The sequence below is a fragment of the Pseudopipra pipra genome, chromosome 6, assembly GCF_036250125.1.
Source record: "Pseudopipra pipra isolate bDixPip1 chromosome 6, bDixPip1.hap1, whole genome shotgun sequence".
Lineage (NCBI taxonomy): Eukaryota > Metazoa > Chordata > Aves > Passeriformes > Pipridae > Pseudopipra > Pseudopipra pipra.
The window spans coordinates 42,457,650-42,468,551 of NC_087554.1; the positions used below are offsets into that span (position 1 = coordinate 42,457,650).

Here is a 10,902-nt window from a genome sequence, read left to right on the forward strand (position 1 = left end):
TAGGAAGGGCTCAGTCATACTCACATCAGGATTCCAGTGCTGGATCTCTTGCAAAAGGTTTGGAAGGCGGTAGTTCCAGTTCAGGATATCTGGATGACAGTGTACATAGAGATCAAGGCCCTGTTCCACCAGGTCCTGGGCAAGGATGTTGTAAGACATGACTCGAAATTCAAAGAGAGGAGTGTTTTTTGAGACCTGTTCTAGGACACAGGGCTGGACAGAAAGATCCTCCCAGTCTCTCCATAAAATCTCTACATGCAAGAGACAAAAAGCAAAGTTACTGACACGCTGGGCACCTTTCTGATACTTTTGTTCCCCTGGGACCCAGAAAACAGCCATTCTCATTCCCTAAGCTAGGGCATTAGCCCCTGAGCAAACCCTCACCCACTCTGGTTTTCAGGTGCTCTTTCTGGATGCCTTTGAAAATAGTTGTCAATGGGGATGGCATAAGACATAACCAGAGTCAAGTACACTAAAACACTCAACCAACCTTTCAGTGCATTTTAGATTATAAAGCCAGCACTTGGGAACAGTTCTTGGGAAGGGAACATATATTGATATTCATACCAGACAGTCTAACAGCACAGAGACCAGTAGCTGTGAGCCCCTCCTCAGCAAACACTCACTTTACAGTTTTCACAAGCAAATCCTTGTGAAATTCTGCTGGGAAGATCAGTGTCTTGCTGACAGCAAGTCCAGACACAATAACCTGACCACATTCACTACAAATGCCAATCCCAAACTGAACATCAGATTCAGAGCCATTACTGACCATGGTAGGGCACCTCTGTCAGGACAGGACAAAATGGTACTGCATCCTGAATGGGCTGGGCTGGGAGCTCTGCTGGCACAGTCTCTGCATCACACGCTAAACTCCAGGCCAGCACAGCTGGGTCATCATTCAGCACTTCTGCGTTGATACCAGCACAGCCAGCTATCTGCTGATCTGTCTGTGGCACCACAGCTGCCCAAGGGGCACTGTCTGCTACAGTCACTGTTTCCTCTGCTGGTAATCTTGCCTGTTCAGCCACTGCATGATCTTGCAGTTCTGAAGAAGCCAAGGCTGCTTCTGAGAGCTGCTGATCAGCACACGGTGTGGCTTCTGGAGACGAATTCAGTTCTCTGAGGCTAGTCATCAATAGCTCTGAACCTTCTAACCAGCCACTAGTGATTGTAACTGATACTTTCCCCACTGCTGGAACACTCTCACTGGCTGGCAAATTCCCCGTTCCTTCCTCCAACCACTGCTGGAGAAGGGCTTCTTGCTCTTCTGAGACCGATCTTCCTCTGGATGCAGCAAAGACGCCTTCTATCTGGGTGGACGGGCTCTTCGCCAGAAGCACATTCTTTCGACAGGTAAAGAAACCATCTGTCATTTAAAAACAAAATCAATATAAGACAGCCAGAAATCCTTTCCAACTCACTCTTTTCTTTTTCCAATGCATTTGCTGTAACTCTGTGCAATACAACCATTCAGTATATCAACCCAAACAAATTACTTCTCTGAAGAAAAATAGTTACAATCTGAAAAACTTCCCCTGCCTGCTCTGGAATGCTAAGCCGCAGTCCAAATCTCGTTATGTTCGTCAGCCAATGAAACTGCATATGATAGTAATGGCTTTACCAAATCTAGGGAATGCAATTCTAACTTATGCAGCACAACAGACAGTCAGCCAAGCTAAAGGGCTTTGTGGAAACTATCAGCTCTCAGCAGTACCTATAAAGGCACAATCCGTAGAAGTTAGCTGATCAGGTGCGTGGGCTAAGAAGCCAAGGTCTTGTAGATCATAACTTGGAGCAAGTTTCTTTCCAGGGATTGAGTAAGAAACAGCAGTCAGCTAAGAGAATGAAATATCCTCTCCTATGAGGAGAGGCTGAGGGAGCTAGGGTTGTTTAGCCTGGAGAAGAGGAGGCTCAGGGGAGACCTCATCACTCCCTACAACTACCAGAAAGGAGACTGTAGCCAGGTGGGCGCCAGTCTCTTCTCCCAGCAGTAGGACAAGAGGGCACAATCGTAAGATCTGCCAGGGGAGGTTCAGGTTGGATATTAGGAAGAAATTTTTTTACAGAGAGAGTAATCAGACATTGGAATGGGCTGCCCAGGGAGGTGGTGGATTCACTGTCCCTGAAGGTTTTTAAGATGAGACTGGATATGGCACTTAGTGCCATGGTCTAGTAACCATGGCGGTAGTGGATCAAGGGTTGGACTTGATGATCTCAGAGGTCTTTTCCAACCCAGTTGATTCTGTGATTCTATGATATCAGAAGAACAGGACAATGTGTTGTAGAAAAAAAACTGTTCTGTTATTAAGAGATGAAAAATGAAGACACAGAGGGACCAACATGTGCCTTATTAGAGAGAATATATGCACAGAGGAAGTCCTGATAAGAATTACAGATCACCTGATGACTGACACATGAGGCAAAAACATTAAAACATTTTAAACTGCTTTTAATGTAACAACTGAACATACTAATATTCAGGGAGTAAAGCAGAAAAAGACAGACTCTTTTCACTTATATCTATATAAGAGTTGGCATTTACATTTTGCTATGAATTCTGCACAGACAGTAGTCCCTACTGTTGACTAGCAATTTCTGTTGACTACAAATCACTTTTTTCTCTGTATCCCTGTGACAGTCAGTCAGCCAGAGCAGTAACATACTGTCAGCAACATCTGTGTATGCTTTCACTATATCTTTTGTGTCAAAGTTTTCTGTATGTGTCAGAAATGGAGCTTTAAGAACCATATGCCTCTCTGAAGTATTGTAATTAAATTCATGAATGTCAGAAACACCAATGCACCAAGGTAATGCTTCCATGCACCACTAGCCAGGGACGGTTGTTACAAGAGCCTGTTACTACACCACAGAAGCTGAATTTGAGAGGAGTCAGCTAGCTGCTCACTATGACCAAAAACAGCGTGCCCGTCATTGCTACAGGCCCAGTGACAGGTTCAGGAGAGAGGATGGCTTTACATCAGCACAGTAACCAGGGACTGTGAAGCACCAGCAGGATCTAGGAAACTATGTGAAATAGCAATGCACGCAAAGCAAGAGTTACCCGCAGATCCCTGGGGAGTCACAGATCTCTGAGCAGTCCATCTCTAAAGATGTTCCCAAGCCTGCGGCGCAGGCCCGGGGCAGGAGTTGGAGCCCCCGCACAGTCCGCAATCTGCCTCTGCAGTACAACAGCGGGCAGCTGTTCCCTGCGAACACCCAGTTCCTCGCGCTGCCCCGGGGCCAGCAGCTCCGGCCGGGCACAGCTGCCCCAGGCCCCGCCTGCTCAGGGCCGGGGGCTCGGGGAGCTCCGGGACCGCCGGGCCGCACCCGCCCTCTCCTCCCCCTTCTCCCGCCGCCGCCGGCCCGCGGCTGGGTTACCTTGCAGGGCCCGGAGGAGCCGCGCCGCCGGCAGTAGCACATAGCAGAGCACGGTGCCGATCATACCGCCCGGCACGGCAAGGCCTCCACCGCCCTCGGCCCGGCCCCGGCGCCGCGCCGCCCCCGCCTCAGCTACGACCTCTCGGCGCGGGCTCCGCGGAATCGGCTCGCCCGAGCACTCACCGCGTCGGGCCGCGGGGCTGGCGGCCGCCTCGGGCCTGGCGCTCCTCCAGCGCCCCTCTAGGACCGCCCGCTCCCGGGAGACCGCAGCCCGGGGTGGGACGGCCCCGCGGAGCGACTCCGGCCGGGGTGGGGCCCCGCCCGCCCCGCTGTGAGACAGGAGCGCGGCCGGGGCCAGGCCCTGGCCGCTGTGCCGTACCCGAGGGGTCACGACCTGTGACCCTGGGCTGAATGACGGCAGTCTTCTGGCCTCGCCACCCTGAAATTTGTGGTTTCAAACAAAATTTTTCACCCCCGGTTCTCCAGAATTTCAAACGGGACAATTTCCCTCTGCAAAGCCACCATTTGCTCCAGATGAGTTAATAATTACACCGACTTTTCAAACACTGATGCAGTGGGTGAGATGGCAGAGTGGGAGCGTGCCCTCCCTCAAGTGCTGCTGACAGGTCACCACAGGTCTGCAAAATCACTCCTCACCTGGAGGTGAGCATTCTGGCCTCTGCAAGTTGAGATCCATCACATGTTGCAACCAGACAGTTGCATATGAAAAGCAAAGTCCTCGTTGAAGTCCAGGACTTTCATGTTTGCTTCATGCCACAATTAAATGTTTTCAACATCTAAAGGCAAACAGATCAAGCTGAGCACACTACAGCTTTTTACATGAAATACACCTTTCTAATGTGCAATCTCAGTATTCTTCCAAACTCTTCAAGATGGGCACCTGCAATGAAGTCCAGATTCATGTCATCCCTGCCTTTTGCATTGATGATAGCTGCCAAACTGTTCCCTTGATGGTGACCAGCTGCTGTGTCACAGCACAGTCAGGCCAGGGCGTCAATGTTAGACAAAACACTTGGTGATTAGCACAGTGAGTGTCCACAGCCAGGACCTGAGATGATGTTATAATGTATATAAATAATAATCCTACCAGTCTCCTTTTCAAATCCTCAGTTATAAAATACCACAGACCATAAATGCAGTGACTTGTCTCAAATCCCACAAATGTCTCTGGCAAAGCACAGAACTGGACTGTGGTCTCCCATCTGTTGCAGTAACCAAACCATCATTGGTTTTCATTTCTAGTCAGAAAACTGAGGGTGTTCTCCAGAGGAAGTATCTGCAACATTAGGGGCTGATGACTGGGTCATTGAAAACTAGGCTGTTCTTTAAGAGCAAAGATCTAAGAAACCCACATCAGAATAATCAGACTGAAATCATAGAAGAATGTTAGCTGGTGCTATAAACAAGCAAGCAACTGTGGCCAAACAGCCATAGTTGTTTGTCCTACACTAGAAAAAATATTTACAAACTTTGGCAATAAAATCAAAGCTGACAATGGTCATCTGCTTCAGGGTCAAACCTTCCACTGGGTTTTGTGGCATTTTGTTCTATATCAAAATATAACTCTACCACAGTTTCTAATGATTGGACTACTTGAGAGGTCTGTGTAGAACCTAAGAGAATAAAGCCACTAAAATTACCTTTTTGGGGGGAAACAGACTTTTTCTTCTTCTCTGTTTTACATATTACACTGTGTAGGCTACATAAATTTCAACCTCTGTACCAGAGGTTATGTTCACTGAGCATTGCCCATAATGGAAATATTTCTAAGTGTATGAATTAGTTCTGCCCAACCTTTATCAGAAAGCCTCTTCTGTTACAGTTTTGGTTTTAGCCCCTTAGGAAAAGTTACAAAGTCCTCAGTATAAAAGATGTAAATTAATAAGCATTGAACCAATTTTGGCACCAGCAATAGTTGGTGGGACAAATGAGCACTTGATTCAAGGCCCCAATAAGTGCTGACATGTTTACGAACCACACTTTATTAGTTAACTTACTGGGAATTTGGCAGTAGGGAAGTCTGAATCTGTTCAAGACTAAAAAAGTGAATACATTTCTATCCTCATCTCCTTTAAGACTGTAACTGCCACAGTCTGATTTTCCCATGAAATTGTACACACTGGAATATGAACTTAAAGGAGACAAGAACTCTTATCAGCACCGTGGCACAACTCTTTGATACATCTGTGGGGTTTCCACAGCCAAAACCACAGCTGTTCTCAGTTATTGGGAGCTGACTGGATCCCAGAGCTATGGGGTTTCCAACACTGAATGTCACCCTTAGGAGTCAGAAGGTGCAAGTGGAACAGAAGAGTGGTGGTGGCAGGACAGGGCAATCACAGGCTCTGCAGGGCTTTCTCATAACGCCGGGACAGTCCATGCAAGCCAGGAATGGGATTCTCCTATTTAGAAGCAGTAGAAATCAAGAATATAGATCTTACAAGTGGTATCATTCCTCCTGGAGAGGTTTTAATTGAAGCCAAGCAGCTGTGCTTTTTGTGTGTAGGTGTGAGAAACTTACAGGGTCTAGGAAGTCGCTGTGAACTTCTCATTTACAGAAGAGAAAAAGCAAATGAACCTGCACCTCATTGATGGTGACACAGAGAATGAGTCTAAGAAGGATGCAGGCGCAGTGTTTACTTACTGGCAAACTCACTTCAGAAATTGTCAGAAATGGCCAAAGAAAAATCACCAGCACCCAAGACAGACTGTTGTTGCAGCAGGTTGATCACCAGGTGGGAAGGCTTCTCTTCTCTAGGCCAGGCAGCAATGAGGAGAAGGGTAGTGATCAGGGATCCAGGGTGCCAGTGCCCAGAGATGGGAGCTGCCATCTGGGAACAGTTTGGAAAAAAGCAAAATTAATCATAAGAGGGCTTGCCAGTACCAGTTTCCAAGACATTCCACCCAGCTGCCCCTAATTCCCACAACAGATGTCAGAGCTCAGCATCTTGTGAGACCAGATCCTGTTTGAGCTCTCTATCGAGGGGCAGGAGAGTTTTCTGAACCTGCTGCTCTCAAGCTGTGCTTGTACACAGTTGAGTCAGGCCCCAGGACTGCTCACAGAACTTTGGCCTGAAGTCCTAGGTCAGCATAACAATCCTCTTAAAATTAAAAAAACTCCTTTGGCCTGTCAGTCATTACAAGTTAATTTCTTGTTTTCCTTTGTTGTTATATATATAATTACTTGTAAAATAATGCAATTACTGTAAGGTAGGGACATATGTGGGACAAGTTCTCTCTTTGGTTCATTTTTCTTTATTTAAATAGAATATGAAGTGCAGAGATCACTTCTGAATCTACTTCAGAAGACTCAGTCCACAGGCTGGGACTGGCTAACATACTGGGCATATGACTTGTCTCATGAGTTCTTTCATGGGATTTAGACCTATTTTTACCCTTTCTTTTGTCTTTTTCACACTAAAGTAATGCAAGTAAACCCATCATTTGAAAAATAAAGTCTGGCAGAAGGAAAAGGTCTTAATAAAGGAGCTGCAGCTGCAGGGCTGGTTGAAATGTGGTGATGTGGATGCCAGCTGGCCGGTCTTCCCCTCACACAGGTCTGAATGAACAGCCAAACTGCAAGCTCCACATCATACATCAATACTAGGTGACACCCAGGAAGGGTACAAAATTTCAGGTCAACAGCCTGGAGCTCTAAATGGAAATAGACAGTAAGGAAAGAAGGCAGTAAAAGCACTGACAAGGAATGAAAAGGAAGATTTAGAGAAGAAAAAAATATGTATTACGCTATTAGCCAGAAATTATTTTGGCAAAATCACACTTCATTATTTTTTATGCATTTATTCCTCTTAAAAAGGATTTTTTTCAAATTCTCCTTCTCTCTAACTGTGAAATAAATTATGAATTGTGGGCAAGAGAAGCTGCATCACTCCCAGTGATTCTAGTTACATTCAGTCCCAATGGACAGTACCATTCAAATGCTTTCTCTTCTGCCATTCAGGAAGAGTACTGCAAAGCATTCCCAGTCTGATCAGAAAGTCAGCCAACAGTGCCTGGGAAGTGTGAGTCAGTTCAAGAGCGGCAGGAGAAGCTGGCATGGGTTTGGCTTGTACACTTGTGGAGAAATGGGATGAAGATGAAAAATTTGCTTTGGCTGGTGGGCTCAGAAATTGAGAAAGGGGAGAAAGGCAGCTTGTGAGGGAACAAAGACCTAATGTGGGAGAACTGTGAGTTCCTTGCACATGGGCTGAAGAATTTGAGAAGACCTTTTTCAAACACTTCCAAGCACTAGAGTGAGCCTATCCCCACACTGGGGCCAGCACCACATGCATACAATGTGCAGGGAGTGGTAGGCACTAAGCAGAGATGCAGCAGGAGTACATCTGCAACATGCTGAAGAGGGGCTTCAGTGAGAGGAGTGGAAGATATATCACACCCCAGGAGTCACATCTCTTCTGGGCTTGCATTGACAAACTGAATCTTTTTCATGGCAGACTAGAATGAAGAGATGTCAAAATCAGTGAGTCTCAGGAATCTGTGTCTCTGGCTGATGCCTCAGCAGAGAAGGCCACAGAAGCCCCTGACACTGACCATGAGGTTGAAGCTGGACGTTTTCTGACCATCTGCCCTCACTATCCTTTCCCTGACAGCCAGAGCTGTACCTACTAACTGGTATGTATTCAAAATGGAGACCAAGGACACAATCCTGCCAGAATTCTGACAACCACATGTAGTCTGGCAATTGATAAAGACAGAGGCAGGAATGAATTTCCCCTTAAGAGTTCTCCCTTTGATGTCCAGTATCTTCCCTCAACTGCTCTCTACACACCATAGCTATTTCTTTGTTCCTTTTTCTTTCCTCTAGTCATTAATAGCCAATACTGCCAGCCCAGACCAGTGTCTGGGCATCAGGAGAAACCAGGGATGGGACTGCAGCCCTGTTTGTGCACTCCTGATGAAACACTGCATAGCACTTAGGGTCTGCACACCATGGTTTTGCCACAACCGTCCTAAACTTTTCTGGTGGCTCTCCTTTTATTTTCTGCCTCATGAAGTCAGTCCTCTGGCTAAGCAAGTCATTTTTGTAACAGTAAGGTTTATCCATAATTTAGGATAAGAACTTTCTAACCTGTTATAAGTGGAAGGGAAATCCAAAAACATAAGAATGCAAGAACAAGGACTGTTTTTTAGAGGCTTCAAACTGAACTGAAAATGGCTTTGATGAGAGGGGAATTTTTCTTGAGGTCAGACCATTGAATGCATATAACAACATGGAGAAATATGAGCTCTAAGTATGGGGTTTGATGAAGGAAATCCAAATGACAGGTTTTTGTGGAAATACAGCCTCCAGCTGCACTGATATGTCTCACTGCAGCTGTGTCAACAACACCCAGTGGCCAACATGAGAATGCTGGGATCCTTCCTGCTGGTTGTAAGCCAAAATGTTCTGAGCTGCCCTACTTCTGCTGTCAATATCAGCTGCGTGCTTCAACTAAGATTAAAAAAAAAAAAAAGATGAAAATGTTTTTCCCCGATGTCAAGAATTCTCAGTTACACCAAAAAAAGTTCAGTCACATTGCAGACTGGTGAAAAGCTGCAGCAAGTCACTGGATGCCAAATGGAGAAGCAAGGAGGACACATTAATGCCTGGAGGTCTGAGATAAAAGGAATGGGGAGAACCAGGGGATGATAACCCCTAAAGTGTAAAACTGTACTGGTTTTGCATAGTGTTCCTTAATTTTATTAAGTTTCTTAATTTATTTAAAAGAGAAGGGACAACATTTAATGCACCACTCATCAGTATACTTTTTCTCTGTAGAACCTGGGAAGGCCTTTGCAGATGCATGCAGGCTGATGAAGGTGGTGCCTGTCTTACACTTGATTCAAAGTTTGGCCAAGCCTTTTATATATCTGAACCACCATGGTCTAGGACTCAAAGGTGTCAAAGTCACTGTTAGTGTTATGGTGGTGAGTAGCCAGTAACAGTGGAGCCAGTGTTCTCAAGAACAGTAGGAATTTTAGGCCTCTCTCAGGCCTGGAAGTCATCACTGAGTACACAGTGTGGGAGAAAAAGTCCTGTATCTTCCCCATTGGAACTCTGAGTATCCCTAATGTTTCTAATCCTCTGCACAGGAAATGTTCCGTGTGGCAACTGATGGCCTTTCATGGAGTAACTCCAAGAGCAACTGATGCTCTTCCATGGGTCACAAGTCCTCAGTTCTCCTAACCCATACAGGGCCACAGATAGGGGTAGAGGGACTGGTATCCCACTCTGGGTTCTGCATAGGTATGTGCTACACCCAACGATGGACAGGCCCAAGATGCCCGAATTGAAGCTGGGACCTGAACCTGGGTCTCCAGGCTGGCACAAAGCAACAGAAAGTCTTACTCTCCAAGAAAACAGCTCTTTTATGTGCAATTGCCACAGCCATGGCTCTGTCACATCCTCTGATCACAGTCTTGCTCAAGACGTGAAATGCTTCCTAAGGTTTGGAGGAAATGCCCAGCATCTGTTGAACTAAGAAGACTATCCTCTTTGTTAACTTTGCAGTAATGTTTTTGCATGTCTCTGTTTATCTTTTTGTCCTCCCAGTCCAACACAACCATCATCCATTTAGAGTTAGAAGAAAAGTGCATTTTGGTAGGAGCCATATGCACAGCAGAGATGCTATGAGAGAATTCCTCCCTTCAAGAACTGGTACCCCATCTGACATAGTTCGTGAGTCAAAATTATTGCTCATCAAGTTCAATCATCTGAAAGAAAACAAATTCATTCCATTAAGATTTTAACCAAATAGTGGCTGTTCCCATGCAAAAACATTCACATTCTGAAAATCATGATATTTTGTACTGTGCTACTTTTAAAAAGTACAAGCTTCTGAAAAGCAGAAGTGTGTATGTAATGGCAGTCTGGTGAGTCTGGAAGTGCTATCCTCATTAGCAGATGTAACAATAATTACCATAACTAAGTCTTTCCACTTTATGCTTAGCCAATGGAAAAAAAAATTTTGGTCAGGAACTTTCATTCTCCAATATGACATGGGGAAACTTTTCTAAATAAATTAAGGGAATAATGCAAGACTTTCAGATATTAACTGGTAGGAATGTTCCTTTGATCTGAAACTGAGGTATCATGGCTAGGCTTCACGAACGAAGATTTGGGAAGGGCTCTACCCACGTTTGTTACAAACACGTTGGTGGCTAAAAAGGCCAATACAAGATAGACACATCTGGTTGCAAAATGCACAGCAGAAAGACTCCTTAGGGGATATATTCTGCAAGACATGATTCTTTCTGCGTTTTCTTGTCTCCTCTAGAGTGATCCTGTGTGCTTTCTCAAAAGCATCAGCAGGGTTAAAGATAGTGTGTCTCCAGACCTCCCGACTGGAGGACAGAGTAGACCAGTTATGTTGATCAATATGGCCAAGACTGAGATGTTGTTTCAGGGAGTCCTTGTATCTTCTCTTCAGGGCTCCTCTCTTGCAGCAGCCGGTGGCAAGTTCACCATAAAGCAGGATCTTAGGGAGGCGGTGATCTTTC

At 45.7% G+C, this 10,902-nt stretch overlaps 1 protein-coding gene across 2 annotated transcripts in view; it reads right to left on the reverse strand.

Moving 5' to 3' along the window:
• ANGEL1 (angel homolog 1) overlaps positions 1–3,698 on the reverse strand; it is a 21,130-nt gene extending 17,432 nt beyond the window's left edge. Inside the window, exons 1-3 of one of the 2 annotated variants that reach the window (XM_064658800.1) lie at positions 3,382–3,698; positions 773–1,369; positions 25–251 (exon numbers count right to left, since the gene is read on the reverse strand). In XM_064658800.1, coding sequence (XP_064514870.1) covers positions 25–251; positions 773–1,369; positions 3,382–3,445 — 888 coding nt within the window. In that variant the 5' untranslated portion in view covers positions 3,446–3,698. The remainder of the gene's footprint in view (positions 1–24; positions 252–772; positions 1,370–3,381) is intronic. The other variant, XM_064658801.1, reaches the window with a different exon arrangement.
• Between the last annotated feature and the right edge of the window lie 7,204 nt (positions 3,699–10,902).